Source organism: Charadrius vociferus, unplaced genomic scaffold (assembly GCF_000708025.1).
Source record: "Charadrius vociferus isolate BGI_N301 unplaced genomic scaffold, ASM70802v2 scaffold1028, whole genome shotgun sequence".
NCBI lineage: Eukaryota > Metazoa > Chordata > Aves > Charadriiformes > Charadriidae > Charadrius > Charadrius vociferus.
The window spans coordinates 372,067-388,951 of NW_009649564.1; the positions used below are offsets into that span (position 1 = coordinate 372,067).

General features: G+C 36.9%; 1 protein-coding gene across 4 annotated transcripts in view; it reads left to right on the top strand.

The window, feature by feature from the left end:
- The window catches only part of BANP (BTG3 associated nuclear protein), a 140,497-nt gene that overhangs the window by 59,056 nt on the left and 64,556 nt on the right, over positions 1–16,885 (top strand). For 2 of the 4 annotated variants that reach the window (XM_009890039.1, XM_009890041.1), the window contains 3 exons: positions 6,009–6,139; positions 10,047–10,109; positions 12,223–12,267. In XM_009890039.1, coding sequence (XP_009888341.1) covers positions 6,009–6,139; positions 10,047–10,109; positions 12,223–12,267 — 239 coding nt within the window. Of the gene's footprint in view, positions 1–6,008; positions 6,140–10,036; positions 10,110–12,222; positions 12,268–16,885 lie in introns of all 4 variants that reach the window. The other 2 variants (XM_009890037.1, XM_009890040.1) reach the window with 1 other exon arrangement.

The window sequence follows — 16,885 nt, forward strand, 5'->3', positions numbered from 1 at the left end:
CTTCAGGTGTTATAAAGGAGCACTGTTGTCTTACGTGGGACAGAATATTTTCTTAAATGCTGGTATGCTAGAAGTCTAGAATAACTTTAGTATTTTCAGTCTGGCAGTGAAAATTGTTGAACATCTCTACATATCATTACAAATAATATTTTTGTTAGTCCTGAAATAGTCTCAAATCAGCGTGGTCACTGCCCTGCTGGACATCCTCCCCTATGAATTAGGGGACTTGATTTTTCAGGGCGGCTTTTTAACAGGAATTAATTTGCCTCATTTAAAAAAAAAAAAAAAAACCCAAAAAAACAAAACAAAAACCAGCCTGAAACTCACCTGCGTGTGACCTGATTTTGATTTCTCTGGCTCTGAGGAATCTTGAGGATGGTCGAACACAGTAACAAGTTGCCCAGAGAAGCTGCAGACACACCATCCCTGGAGACAGTCAATGGATGCAGTCCGAAGCAACCAATTCTGGTTGCCTGTGCTTTGAGGAAGGGCGTTGAATTAGATGATCTCCAGAGGTCACTTCCAACCTCATCTATTTGGGATTTTGTGATTTTTATAAGTGTTGAGTTATTGCACATATGAGAAATAACTCTGAATTATTTACATCTAAAGAGGATTGCTATTCGTGAGCTTCATTCTTATGTACTTGTTCGACACGTCAAAACTGTTAGGCTTTTTCTGCTTGTTGTGCATAAAAGTTTATGTAGCACGTGGCTTTGATTTGAGTCATGAAGTTGAAAATTATAACGGATTTCCTCTCTGCTCTGTTTATCATATGGAAAAATTAGCTATGCAAGTACTATAGAAAAGCAGGAGGCTGAGCCATAGTCCTTACGTAGCCTTAGAAGTTTTTGGCGCTGTACTTCTGTGATAGTGTTCAAGCATTAAGCACTCAAGAGGAACTGATCTGCAGACAAAAACATGTCTAAGGAGAAGCTGGTAGGAAAATATGAATGGATATCTCCTCTGTCCTTCACCCCCGGAGATATTAATTGAGACTGTTCTACATTTAATTGACTGTGCAGCTTTACAGTAGCCACAAGATTTATGGGTTGCATAAAGTTGTTGTAGTGGACTGTTATATTTAGGCAGAAGTTGCTTTTCCTTTTTTATCTGGTTCTTCTGTTTGAAGCTTTGCCTTTTGTTGGAATTGAGGTATTAATTGTAGTGGTTTGCTCTGCTCTTCTCGGAGTCAGCACTTCAGTCCTTAATGTGTGTTTTTCTCTTGGTGGTTTGTTTTGTTTTGTTTTTTTACTGACAAGAGTTGTACACATGGTTGCCATGATAATTTAGCTAGATCTTCTTTTTAAAAACATGAGCAGTCTATGGAGGGAAGGCAGTAGGAAATGAGTTTTTTGGGAGGAGGATTAATTGAAGAGTGCCTTCTCCCTTTCTTTTAATTTCTCTTAAGATTTTTGAAGCTCTTATCACAGTTTTCCATGTTGGAATTTTTAATTAGTTCTCTGACTTTGGGATTTGTATGTAGATTTGGGCTGAAGTGCTCAGCCAGTGTTGAGATGTCACATATAAAAATGGATGTGCAGCCAAATCTTCAAAGCTGTTCTGCAAAATTGGAGGCATTTAGCACTGGATGAGTCAGGTTGAGGTAATGGCTTACAGGATACAGTTGTATTTCTGTTAATTGTTCAGTAATGCTTATCCCACTTTTTGCTTTTTTAGAGGAATGCTTTGCTACATCTGCCCATTAACCTGTCCTTGCTAGGACTGCGTATCAAGGAAATAACAAAATATGTCCTAATTTGTAAGCAGAAGTGTGAGGCTGGGAGACCTATATGCTAGGAAAACAATTTTGAATAGCAACACACAAGGAGTTAAGCGTGAATCTCCTCTGCTACAGAATAAGTACCTTCTGCGTTTCCTTCCAAAATGAGAAGCCAGGTGCTCAACTGATAAATATAAAGTAGAATGGGAAAGAATTAGGAAATGCCAGAGGTTTTGCCTTTGAAGTAAGGAATTTTAAAACTGATCTTAGTTGAGAATTAAACACACATATTCTTGAAACAGTTACAAATTACATTTGTCTGACAAATCTGATCTTGTTCAGCTATGTCTGAGGAAGATTAGCATTCAGAAATGTGACAGAAGTAACTGCTTCAGTGCAGGTGATTTTGCCAACTGTTAAACATTTGTCTGAGAAGATGGGCTCACTTAGGCTAAATTTTCTTTGATTCATAGGAACATGCAGGAAACAAACAGGAAATGTAAAAGGTCCAATTTCAACTTGAGAGGAAGGAATATTTCAGCACTGGGTTTTTTTCCCCTGTATCACAACTTAATCTGCTGCAGAATGGTCAGTGCAGCATCTGCCCTTCTGTGGATGGCTCCAAAGCTGTTCCGTCTAGTGGAGGGTGCTTTGGGAATGCCATGGATAATGTGCTCAGTAGTAGCACTACATAACTGTTTGGTTCGTGTCAAAGTACCCCATTGTTACTAGTGCAGTGGAAAATTTCAAAGCAAGAGTTCGGCTGTAGAGCTTCTCGGTGCCAGGGATTCTCTCATATATCAAAGTTGTAATTGTGAGGCTAGATAGTTTACATGATAGTGATTTATAACTGTTGACATATCCTCTGTTCAAGCTGTGTGCTATTCATGTTTGTGTTTGTTTTTAATGGGGAATGTTTAAAAATGGATAAATATTACTTTTGTCTGGTCAGAGATTTAGAGGGGAAAAACAATACTTATAAAGGATGTTTTGTTTTTAGACACTGTTGAATCCTCTCCCTTCTTTCTTCCTAAGAAGAAAAAAACCCCACCAAAATCCAACAAAAAAAGAAAGAAAACTCAACTGTGGTGGTTGCAGTGAAGCCAAACTGAAATCTGTTTATAAGTGACCATGCGAGATGTACAGTATGATTGCATTCAGTCTGTGTCTTCTGTTCCCACCTCTGAAAAGCATAATAATCTCTGGCATCCGTGAAGCAAAAGATGGTTTACAAATAACAGCTTTTTGGACTTTACAGTTAAAAATATATTGTAATGTGTGCACATAATATATATGTAAATACGTATTTTCATCTGCTGCAGCTTTTATTTCTTTGATAGTCCTTTATTGCATGACTTTGTTAATCAGAAAATAAATACTTGTTATAAATGCATCTTCACGTTTTCTCAGAAGTGCAGCAGTTGCAGTTTGTGTAACGGTAAGTGTAAGCTACAGGGAAGGTACTGCTTAGGAGGTTATTAAATCTGTAAGTGAAACGCGTCTTACCTTGCTTGTGTCCCAAGTCCAGTTTCGCTGTTTGTGTATGTGTATTTACATTTACACTGTGTATGTTTGAGCATATGATGTTATGTATGTGTGCATATGTGTGTATACATGCACACATCTAAATGAAGGATTATTTATTTGGACACTGGGGCTTGACAGGAAGTTGAGTTGTAACTCAACTCAGCTGTTGAATTACATAGTGGGGGACTGGGAAGAATGATGGAAAGAAAATCACAACGGAATGGACTAGTAGCCTATGAGAAGCAAGATGAATAACAGTGGGCTTTCTTAGCCATTTAGCATCCTAACAAAATGCTATTTCTTAAATAAAAAATACAGAAAATTAGTTGCATAAAATATTACTAGGACTGAAGAAATGAGAAGGAGAGAAAAAGTGAAATACGGAGAGGGCTAGGTAAGTGATCTTTCTGGACCATCTGTTACTTTCAGTGACCATCACAAAGCTGCTGGCAATGGAAACCATGATCTAGTATCAGAATTTGAACAAATCATGTTTTTATTTGGTTGACAGTGCAGTTTCTCGTACAAGGTACAGGACTTTTCTGCCAGTTATGATTTGTTAATTCCATCTGGAATTCTGTACAGCAAATTTCCATTGTATAGCCGTGCAGGAAATGCTGGAATTGCACAGTAAGTGACAGGACTATACTTCAGAAATTACAAATTTTCTGCAGTTACCGACTAGTCAAAGGTAAGGTATTAAAGATGGAAGTCCAATAGACAGCAAAACAATGTACTTGATATGTTTTGCTCGGTTACTGCGTAAGTGTTCTGGTTCTAGTTACGTATTTGCAGACTCTTAATATAATTAGAGCTGTCTAGTTGAATTGTTAAGCAACTAAGATTTGAAACTAAAATAAGTAAATACTAGCTCGGTGGTTTTGAGTTAGTTTCCAGTTCCCGTGTTTAGACATAAAGCTGACAATTGTCTTTTTACACAAACATTTGCAGACAGGATGAAAAAACACAAATGGATGATTTTGTTAAAGAACATTTCCATTAAAATATTTCTATGAGCGGATAAAGCTCATTCTTGCAAAATGAGTGTGCTCTTTTCAGTATAAATCTTCGAGTATTAAGTAGAGGTATTAAAATTTCATGAAACATGGCTTCCTGCTGTGTTGGTTCAAAAAACCCAACCATTATTTAAAAAATCAAAATATATCAGCCATCAGTCACGTCTGAGCAGGATGAGGCCTATTTAGTGCTTATTTAAGCAGTACATAAAATCCTGTAAGGAAGTGATCTACAATGGAAGTAGAGTGACACTGGTTCTTAAATATTTTCATTATCGTTTCTAGTACTTGGACAGCTTGAAAGCCCTATAGTGTTGAATGTTACTACATGTTGGATGTTAATGTGTTTTATGTTACCTCATAACATAAAAGTCACTGTCAGACCAATAAATAATTTAGAAAAATTGTGAAACACTTAATGCTTCAGAGATTTCATTCAATGTATTTTTGTGGCATAGCAAAAGAAAAATGTTAAAATGGTTTATGGTAATACTGTATGGAAAAAGTATTTCTTCAAATACATTAGTCTAGAAACCCTTTATGACAGTCCCATTCTCCAAGATGTCTCAAATTAAAAAAAAAAAAAAAAAAAGGGGGAAGAAAACCAGGACTGATGCTGAATCTTAGTATGATATTGGGATGTTTTAAGGTTTTTCCTAGCAGTGCGTACTCGAACTTGTTGCCTGTGCTCCAGAATTGTCGTTGATCGATAGCCCTGGGTTTTTTTCCCTGATTCCTAAAAGGATATATGGTATCTAGTGATACATTTACCTGCTAGTGGTGTCTTAATCTGTAGGAAGACCCGTACATAACATTAGTCTCTGGTCCATTGTATTCCACTTCACCCTTTCAGTACAGAATTATTGACATTATTAGTCTCTTGGTATCACTGACACCAAATGCCTTATAAAAGTAATTAAAAAAGGTATTTGAGTACTTTTATGCTAAAAAAAATTAATAATTTTAGTTCTTTTTACTTGTCTTTTGCCTCTTACATTTATAAGAATCCTTTCCTTGCAGCTGGAAAACCTAGAAATAAATCTATGATATGTCTACTTCTAATGCAAATTGTTATCCTCTTGAAGTCATGCGATGGTTTTCCTGGTGGCTGTCAGTGTTACCCAAAGATAACACCCAGGTGGCTTCCTTTTTGTAGGGGCATTTTCAGAAGGCCTTACTTTGCAGTGTGAGGTAACGTTTAAATTCATCTAAGTTAAAAAAATCAACCTGTCATTTTGAGGCTTAAAAAAAATAATTCCAGGTTCGTGTGTGTTAGTATGAATTATAGATGATGGATCTTGAAAAACAATTCAGAGATGTCCTTTATTTAGATGGTAACTTCAATTTACAGGATAGGTTTTCAGATGTATCCTTGTGGTGGGGGTGGCAGTAATAGTTCTCAGCTACACAGGTGCACAAAAGGAACTGTTGAACTGCTTAGGAAATATATGTGGTTTTGCTGTGATACGATTTTTACAGTTGCAGAATCTTTAATCTATATTCAAAAGAGGCTTTTTAGACATGTGCTTTATCAAAGTCAAAATAGCCTTTGGAACTCCTTTGGAATTTGTAGCAAATCTACAGGTGAGTAATGAACATGCATAAAAATATTAATGTAGAAGTGATCTGCATCTACTTACTGACTGCATTTGTTTTCCACAGTTTTTGAGTGTGCATCGTTGCATGGCCACTGGCATGAGATATGCACATAGAATAAAGCTGGATTTTTGTCTCTTTTTCAGAGGGTTCGCAGAATTCAGTTTCAGCTTCTAACGAGATCCAGCAGAACCAGCCCCAGGCACTACACTATGCACTAGCCAATGCTCAGCAGGTTCAGATCCACCAAATAGGAGAAGATGGACAAGTCCAAGTAGTATGTACTCAACTTTATCTAAATTTTTCTGTTTAAACAATCTAGGTTATTGCAAACTTTGTTCCAGTTGAAATTTATTTTTTTATTTTAAAGAAGTGGCCTTTCATCACTTCTTAAGCATGATTTTCAGAAAATAAACATTGAAGGCTTATAAAAAAAATGTAGAGTTATTTGACAAAAATCTTCATTCAGGATTTGCTCACACAATTGTTGCAAATAAATGCACATGTGTTATTGTATATGGAATTAATTAGTCTCTACCTAGCAGTTTGCTTGTATTTGCCATAATAGTAATAGCAGACCTACTAAGTGTATGATTTACACTTCAGAGGTAGTTCTAGCTATGAGTTTCTAAACAAGAATGCATTTTTTTTAATTTTCATTTAAAAACCCCTGCATTCTCAGGCATTTTTGAACATCTGTTAGCTGAATCTTTTACATGTGTATTCATTTAGATACATGTATATAAGTAAAAGTTATAAATATTGACATTTTTTAAGCCTGAGACTCCTACCATAACTCAGGCTGTGATTATTTTATATATGGTTTTAGTGTACTCTGAAAAAACTCACCTTGGCTGTAGTTCCTGTGTGCCACAGTTTGACTACAGGGATTGTTCTAAATTCAAATTTAAAAAAAAAAAAAAAAAAAAAAAAAAGAGTAGAAGAAAATAATGAAATAACGGATTATGTGGCATTTCTGACGTGCGGCATTCAGAAATAGTGAATTATAGTTGCACACTCGTTCTTCTGTGGTAGAAACCTGAGAATTTAATGTGTGAAATCTGTCTGCCATTAGTTTTCAGAAACTTCAGGCTTTGCAGCTTACAGCGTTTATGCACATTCATATAACATAGAAACTCTTTCACTGATGGTATTAGTGTTTTGAAGATACCCAGAAGTCAGAGTATGGTCCAGCACTCAACTGTGCCAGGCAGTGTCCAAGCACACTACAGAAAGGAACGTGCACAGACATGTACGTACTCATTTTGCATCATGATCATGTGAGCCCACTTTCCTTACAAACCAGGCTAAAGAAACAGGTGGAAATGGGCAAATTAACAAGAATTTTTGAGAGATATTAGTCAACAATATAAACCACAGCACCCAGTGGTCTGGCTGTTGCAAAGGTTTAGTCAACGGCATTACAAAGAAGAGTCTGAAATAGGATAACGAAGCACCTTTGGTAGATATTACAGTATTATCTCCCCAAGTAAGAGAGGCAGTGCAGGAGAGAAAGAGCAAATGTCACCAGTTGAGTAATTTACACATAAAGAATGAAAAGTCTCTGTCAACACAGGGAATACTCAAGTCTGGTGATATAGAGCTGCAAATAGTCAGCATGGAAATGGTGAAGTTGCTCAGAAATATGATGAAGAAAAAAGGGCTACAAAGGACAGATTCTTTTGGAATGTTATCAAAAAAGACACGTCTGTAAGACCTGCTGGAGGTTTACTGTAGTAGCAGTAGAAGAATCAGAGGAGAAGAGTGTCATGGAAGTTGGGGGAAAATTTCAAGCTGTGTGGCACAGTGTTGAAGGCAACTGACAAAGCTGTAAGATTGCTTAAAAGTAGGACTTAAATATTAGCCAGAATATTTTTTAAGGAGTGCATGGAAGTGGAATGCAGTCGAGAGGAACTCCAGACAGCAACTGTGAGAGTTGTGAGAGTTGTGGAGGGGAAATTGCGGTAGAGAGCACATTTTTCCAAAGTGAAAAAGGTTGCTTGTAAAGTAAGAGAAAAGGAAGAGCTGGAGTGTGGGTATAAGGGATGCTAGGAACCGTTAGCTGTGGGATTTGGATAGGGTTGGAAAGTCTGGGCCACCCCTTTCGTTTTCCCAAAGGCTTTGCCCTTTCCTGTTAGGTACCTAGACACTATATGACTTAAATGGAAGTTCAGGAGCTGATCCTGGAGAGAGATTGCTTAGTGGAACTAGATCCTAAATGCTTTGAGTTACTATTCTCAAACTTGGAAGAAGACTAAAGAGAAGTTCCATAAATTAACTTGCAAACTTTTTTTCCCCTCCTGTTGAGAGCATCCTCAGTGAAATAATGCTCTTTCTGCGGGAATTGGGTGCAAAGGTTCCGGTTCCACTTCCCTTTTGCTGTAACTTTACAGTATTATTGCGTGAATTTCTTTGTATCTTGGTTTCCCTATACGTTTTAAAGAGCATATCTTCTTAACTGCTGTATAGATCTTTTTCTGAGATTTAGTGATGACTGAAAAGTATTTTTCAAGTCTTGAAAGACAAAGTAGGAGGGAAAATTATATGAAATACATGGATATAATAAAACGGGTATGTTTATAGATGTAAGTGATGAAAGTTTGCCTCATTAAAAGATCTGGACCTGTCAGCTATCCTTTAAGTTGATTGTAGAATCCGGGAAAAATCCACTATGACCCACAATCACTGTCTAAATGTCCTAATTTGTTTAATGTGTAGAGGGGTCCTAGGTTGAAACAGATGAAAATGGTATTGCTTTTCCAAATCTAGGAAATGATACATATAGATCAGGCTAAGAGTCATTAGCAAGGTAGTAGTTATTTATACTATGTATGTTTAAAAAAAACCCAGTATTGAATTGAATTTGTGAACAAACTAGAAGGGCCTGTCCTTGAAGGCCAGCTACGTATCTGCAAAAGATGAGCGAGCAGTTCTTTTTTGGAAGGCTGCACGATACAAAGGTGAATAAAGTCACCTTCTCCCCCCTCCCTTTAGTCAGAAAGGATTGCTTATATTTGAAAACACTATAAATGGATCTTTTAAATGTTCAGTGCTTTTTCCTGGGAGCCCTGAGAGCTTGATGTTAAGGAGGGAAAGTGATTCTAATCTCAACATGGACTGGGCTGTGTTCTAATTTTATATACAGTCCCTATTGTCAGAGTGATACTTTCAGTATGTTTTTTCTCCCTATAAATAGACAGTTTCCTTCCAAAGGAAATGAAACTGTTTGAAATAGAGGGATCTGTGTTTCTTTGAAAATCACATGCAATTGTTCTTGTGTTATAAAATAAGAAGAGCCTTTGACAGAATTCCAAATGATTATCTTTAATCTCTGTCTCATGCAGGCATATTAAAATGAACACAAAGCCTTATAAACCCCGAAGTAGGTTATTTAGAATCCAATCTCCCTTCAGGTAAATCACAGTAGCAAAGACTTCGCTGGGCTAGTCAGGGTGCACAAGGAATTCCGTCCACTCTCTTATCCATGTTTTGATCAAATAGTAGGCTTGATACCATTCTGAAGTGGTGGGTACGGTCGGCAATACAAAGTATTAATATTATTAAAACTGTTAGGGCATATTCTTCATTAACATAAACCAGTGTAACTGCATTCAAATTAATGACTTCATGCCAATTTATATCAGCTTGAGAGATAGTCTTTAGCATGGTACTGTACTTCATCATACCTGTGTGAATGTACAAAGATACTTGGATACTTAGAGATACTTTTTAAAAGCTCACTCTTGGTGAGTAGTTAGTCTTGGCATATCTGTTTGAAGAACTGAGTTTCCACGGTCTTTAAATGGGATTCATGTTTCAGGCACAATGCTAATCTGTCAAAGCAAGTTAGTCCCATGCTTTGTTTATCAGTCAAAAATGCAGATACTTTGTCTATAGAGAAATGCACTACATAAATGTTATTTATTATTATGCCTCTTTTCTTTCCTCTTATGTGAAAATGAACCATTCTTTCTTCAGAGTCATTCTGCGTATAGTTTGCATAAAAAGATGGCGAAATATGAATGCATTTTACTTTTTTTAAAGTTATCTTTAATGGTTTTCATTGAATAAGAATTTTGCTTCCATACATTAAGCTGTATTGAATCTAACGTAATAGCTTCTTCCTCTAGTTATGATTTTCTTCTGATGCTCCTTGGTGTTTTCTTTTGTTGCGGATCCCACAGGGCCATCTCCACATAGCCCAGGTTCCTCAAGGCGAGCAAGTCCAAATCACGCAGGACAGTGAGGTGAGCCAGAAGTTTGGGTGCCTGTGGAGCACATGTTGGCCAGAACTTAGAGCCCCAATTTTAAAACTGTACCTCTGAGATCTGCTACAATACACTGCCAAGACAGCATGGGTAGAAGTGAGAGCACATGGTGCAGCCAGGATGAAATGTGTTTTATGGCAGTAAATGCAACATACTCTTTTTGTCTCTGGGGGTTTGGGGGCATTTCTGTTTGTTTGGTTGGGGTTTTTTTGTTTGATTGGTTGGGTTTTTTTTTCCTTGACCAGCCAAGACAGCTCTGTGTGTGTGTTACACTGAGTGTTGTATATAGCTGATGGTCTTCATTGGAAATTTAGTACTTACAGAGTATTATAGGAAACCAGTTTAGGTGCTTGCACTGCCATTGAGAAATGACATTGTTTTCGTTAGGTTTGTGAACTAAATATGTTCAGAATGCTCAGTGTCTTAACTGTGGGAACTGTTGAACAGGAGTTGGAGAAATGTTCAGATGCCATCTAGATATATTGCAGAATGAAGTGAACTTACCTTTGTTACTGATCAAGTAATCTGGCACTGCAGTATTTGCACCTTATAAGTTTTCCCCATAAAAATAGTACGGTAGAATGGAAATGGATAAATCCAGTACTGAACCATCCAATTTTGCTTTTTTTCCCCCCTACTGAGGCAAAACAGCTGCTAAAACCAGCTGAATATACCTGAATGAGAGTGCTATTATCAGTTATTTAAGAATATATAGAGACTCCTGACGACTGAGACTGCTGTTAGATTTCTTGTGCACTTAGGTTTTTTACATACAGAAGCAATAGCAAAATAAGGTTAAGCATAAATGCAGACTAAATTTTAATCTGTGTGATTTCCCCATAGGGTTTTTTTTACTCAGTGTTAAGCATATCTGCTTGTGGGTTAGTTTAATTCAGTTCCAAAGTACCCTAAATCACATTTCATAAAACCACTTTTGGTGTGGAGGAATACTGTTAACAGAGGGAGCTATTGTAGAATAAATATTATCGTAAACATAATACAAATATTATAGTTAAAAGCGGTCTCCTTTGAAGAGCTTGTCAGACCTAGAGAGAAATAAGAAAGGATCAAAATGTTCTGGGTCTAAAGGAATGCACAGTGTGTTACAGTAAAACTGAAGCAGTTCTTGGGTACAGTTCTGAGCCACAGAAAAAAATATGAGTCAGCAGATACCAGTTGTAATTGATCCTGAGGTTCAAGTACACACCAGTGTCCATTGGCTTCATCTGAAGTTCCCATATGTAAGACTTTCAAGGACTACATTTGTCCGTGACAGATGAAAACATCTGGTTTTAAATTTATTACAATGTACACAGCTTCAAATAAGAGGAAGTGCTGCCAGTAAGAGAAAATGCAGAAAACATGCAAATCAAAGAATCAGTATTTTTTCCTCAGATAAATGTACTATTTCACTTCAAGTCTCTGTGTTTGGGAAGCTGTTCTTTCTTAATCTAAGTGTACTTTTGAAAAGGCATCTCTGAGCACATGAATAAAAACTTCATATTGTAAAAATACTGCTTCCCTCTTTAGAGTTTCTAGCTATAGTTTCCTTTAAGATATGAGAATTTTTTATAATAGATATAATTCCTGTAATAGAACTATGTTGGTGTATGGTATTGGCTTTTAATACAATTAAAAAATCTGTTAGCTCAGGCTGTAACTTTATAACAACGAATAATAAATAGCACTCCATACATGTAAAAGTGTTATACTGCTAATTCTAGTTTATTAAGGGTTTGACTCAAATTTGCAGTTTTATATAAATAAGGGAAAATAAAAATCTTACCTCAAAAGCCATGCAAACAAACTTTGCATAAAAATACTGTACATTATACAGTAACTTTCAAAAAGAAAACATGGTGCTGCTGAAAAACCTCCTTGCTTTTTAGTCTGTTTATTCTCTGTGGTTAAAGTGCTGATCATTGAATTGTAGCTGGATTGCCAAAATAACCCTCAGCAGAATTTCCTAAATTAATAGATTTCCTTAATGTTGAAGTTGTTTAATAATGAGATGAGAAACAGGCCTTTTTCAGGACAGAACAACTTTTTAAATTCCAAAGTTGTGTTTATTGTCAATGCTCTTATTTTACAGGGAAACTTGCAGATACATCAAGTTCACGTGGGTCAAGATGGGCAGGTAGGAACAGAACTGAGTTTTAAGCAGCGTTTTACTCTGGTCTTTAAAATTAATGTTGCATTTGGAATGATCTCACATTATTAGTGGCTGTTTTAAAGAGCAAAATCTGTTCTGGTCTTTCTCTTTAAATAAACAACTTGCCAAACAATAAAACGTAAGCTAAGTATTTTGTCTGTAAACTCAAAGTATTTGACCAACCTTGTTTCATTACTCCTGCAAGATACTTTATCCCTGTGTTTTATACCTGCTTGTCTTTGGCCTCTTCACTCTTATGCTCACTAACTGGATTGATTATATTGGGTACAGTATGTTCTTTTCCCTGTTATCAACTGTCACTGTGGCCAGATGTGGACTGCAGTCCATGCAAACCTGAGAACATTTATTGCTGAGGTTTAAGCAGCTATTTTTTCATTATATGGCTGTCTTCGGAGAAACAGATCTTTCACATCTGCTTTTGTTCCTTTTGATAAGATGGCTTTATTAGGTGCTTATGCATACATGAGGTAAGAAAAAGTAGCTTTTACTTTGAGTGATGAGTCAGTAAGCGATTAAATTAGCCGAATTTCCATGTTAGGTGTCAGCAAAATTGCTAACATTTGATCTCAGACACACTTAACTAAATGTTGAGCTATATTAAAATATCCACAGCACAAAAATATTCCTGTAAGAAACATTCTAGCCAGGCCACTTTAATAAATGTGTTACGAATTTTTTTTTGTTCCTGTTGAATATTAGTAAGTTGTGAGACATATGGCTAGAACTTGAATACTGCCCGGAATTGAAAAAGCTCACATCATGAAGGTTCTTGAACTCAAAGGCCTTGAGAAGGTACCAGTACTCCGAACTTTTGACCACACACAGTATTTGTGGGGGGAAGCAATCTAATTTGTATTTAAAAAATAATAATAAAAAAGACATGTGAAGTATTCTTTACTGAGACTTTAATCAGAAATACTTTTGTAGAAGTGAGACTAGGAAAGGTGACTTTTTTTTTTGGAGATGTGTTAGAATCTTTGTTTTAGTACTTACTGTTGTTTTTTCCTTCTTTGTGAAATGCTGCTGTCCAAATTACATCTTCTTAAAAGACTAATCTTGGGAGGTGTTATGTCTCTCCAAGAGCGGCATGTAGATTTGGTTACATTTTTTTTAATTATAGCCTAGTAGCATTATTTTTCCCCTTGAAATGGCTATTCCTAACAAGGATTCCACAAATTGAATCTCTCTTTCTTAAATAGAAACAAAGAATGTAGTTTAAAATGTTGATGCAAGTTCATGCTGTTTTTAAGGGAAATGCTTGGATTACCATATTTTCCTGAAACCGCCTAAGTTAGGCAGGGAGAGGTGAGTCCTTTCATAAAACCATTCAGCCGTGTGTCATGCTAAAATAGTCGTGGAGTAAAACACTGTAAACTGTAGAGGAGTAAAAAACTTCCAAACTCTAAATGCCCCTGAGTGGAGTCTTGCCGATCATCTGAGCAGCTGCATTAGTGCATGCAGAGTAAGGCTGCACTGGAAGAAAGATGTTCTAAAACTATGTGTTTGTAAACGCGTGTATAGGTGTGTCTGTGCATATATACGGATATGCGATGTATGTTTGAAGTGTGTGAGAGCATGCACAAGATAGGGAAGAGAAGCATGATTTAATCGATTCTTTTGTTGAAATCAACATCAGCTTATCTATATGAAGGTGTCTGCACTATTACATAGCAGGTCGTATTTGGGATAATCTTGGTTCTGTCTCAGAGGTTGCGTCTGTACATGTGTATGTAGGAAATCAACTTAGCATCCAATTTTTGGTTGTTTTTTTTTTTTTTTAACGAATTGTACGCTGGGTCCTGCTTCTAAACTTTTGTTGAAAACAAATGGTGAAACGCTGGGATTTTTTTCTTCGTGCACTCAGCTGCATTTTGGTGCAAAAGAGTAACTGCTCTCTCTTGAGAATCAGGAGCCAGGCACTGTCACACTTCAGCTGACATCTGTGCAAATTCACAGGAACCCTCAAGCTCCTCCCAAAAGTATTTGCTGCTTCACTGTTTTCCAGTGGACGAAAAAATGGGAGCAAGCAAATGTTTAGGGGATTTTTATCTCCATTCTGCATTAGGTATTGAAACCGTCATCAGCAGTTGAAGCCACGTGGGCCTGTTTTGCACTGGGGTGGATGAGTAGCACTCACATGATTCCTTGCCACAGCTGTGTGTGATGCGAGGGGGTAGAGGGGAGGTCTGTGGCTCAACTGGCTTCTGCTCATCAGCTGATCTGTGTTAAGCGACCATTCTTTGAGCTATTAGCTCATAAAAACTGCGAAGGAAAATAAGTTAAAACTAAACTGTGTTTGTGGTTTAAGAATGGAAGTTGAAACTAATACATTTTCCTTGGCACTTGTAGTGGGATAAGAGCACAAGAACCTGTCATACGATATGGTTCAGTGGTAATGTAAGTCATAACAATCCAGTAGCTTGCAATCATCTGTACATGTCCTGTGATCAAAGACTTCTGTAGTTTTCCCACCTGTCTATTACATTTCAGGAGAGTGGTTCTTTCTTCCATGTTTTGAACTTTAATGCACGCTGCCAAGGAACAGTGAAGCATATTGATAACAAGGAAAGTGAATAATGTGGTACTTTCAAGACTTCAGTTATTGAATATTCTTAGCTGATTAATACATCCTTACTTAATGGTACTAGATCTTAGCTTCGCTACTGAATATTCCCTTTGAAAATTCATTTCATGCTGCTGTTTTCCACATGTTATTGTACACTTACCAGATGTTAGGTATTCTGGCTATTCAGATGAGGCTTAATACTGGCACCTGATGCAGTCTTTCCCTCAGAATCACAAGTAAAAGGTTTACAAGAAGCTGGGACTGCAAATTATGGAGTTTTAAACTTCATATGAAATAAAGCAAAAAATGGCATAAATCTACTGTGAAATTTTATCAGTAAAATTTCCAAGGTGATAGATACGTTTTAAGCCTCATAATGCTGGTAATAAACACTAGCTTCTCTGCATAATGCTGCCAGTTGTTGATTTTAACTTTTTTACCCCCTCTTGAATTGTGTCTCCTGGTAGTTGCATTGAATTTAGATCTTGTTTTTCTGGCATCATTGTTCATGGAACTAAAAATCATGCCAAAAAGAATGCTTTCTACCTACACATGTGTTCTATTAGCTGAAAGTTTCATATTTCAGTGCACGTTTCATAAAAATACCAAACTGCAAAAATAATTAGACTTCATATTAACTAACACTTGAAGCTGTAGGCCAGTGGGAACTTTTTTGGACTTCGCATTTTATACTTGTGAATTACCAGAAGTTTTCTGATTTGTCTCTTTCTTTTCTCTGTTTCCCTGCCCTTCTTTCTTCCTAACACCATTCTTTTCTTCCTTTGAGCTTCAGTGTTCTGCATTCCAGGAGATGTTCAGAGTGTGGCCTGCACAGGACATGCTGACATAGTGCCACAGTGTTCAGAAATATGCATTGGGTATAGAGAGGTTGAACAGGACAATTTCAGTAGATTGATGTTCCTTGATTTTGCATTTTAGACATTGCATTTTGTACGTCCTCATAGCCAGCGTTTCTCCAATTTAGAAATTAATTAGCATGACACTAGGCAAATGGTCTTCAACTAATGTCCTTATTTCTTAAATTAAAAAGTTAATTCATTTTAAAATCTAAAATATGATCATATGTATTCCTGGAGAGCTGACAATTTGTTCTGCTGAATGAACAAAAACTTAGTAAGAGTTAGCAGCATTTCGTTCACTTGGTGTCAGTATCTGTAGGTAAGTTAGAAGAAGCAGGAGAATCCAGAACAAACAGCTTGTATGATAGGTTTAGCAGAACAAAGGTAGCCAGTGTAAATTGCTTTTGTAGTATCAATCTTCTTACGGTGTGCATATGAAATAAACATGCAGAGTTGCTTCTGCTACATTACAATTTTCAAAAAGAAACTTGAAGTCTCATATAGTTGTAGACACAGTGTCTTCCAGATAAGTTTGTAACCAAAGTGTTGTGGTGAGACTCATCCATAACTGTTGAGTTACGTATACGTGGAGAGAGAGGGGGTCACATTGATAATACATTTTTTCTGCGGCTCGGTGAGGTATTTGTATGGAGCAGTGATGTGTTATCTTTTTCTGAACTTTGACCTTGCTGCTATGGGCTTTGTGGCAGCCCCGAGGTCTCGGAGAGTTCAGATCTCTAGAAGAGATTGGGCTGTGGAGGTAGGTCACTCAGTGGGCTTTAGAAGAGCATCCTCATATGTGCAGTAATCATATGAGAGTGTATGAATCTGTGGTCAGAAAAGATATTCTTGGAAAATTGCCATAGTGATGGAGAAATTATGGCAGACTTCAGTGCTTGAAGTAGCAGCTAGCTGCTGTTGGGCCTGAAAGGTTAGAATATAGACGGGTATGAGAAATAGATCAGTGAGAGTTTGTCTTTAATGTCCTCAGGAGGAGTATGAATCTGATGTTTCGTTCAGGTCTGTTTTCAATACACATAGTACACCCTGTAATACAGCTCAGAAGGAGATATGACCTCATCACCTATGTTTGAAACATCTGTCCTGTTTCTGTACTCCGCTGAAGCCTGAAGTGAAAGGCAAGCTGTTAAATATT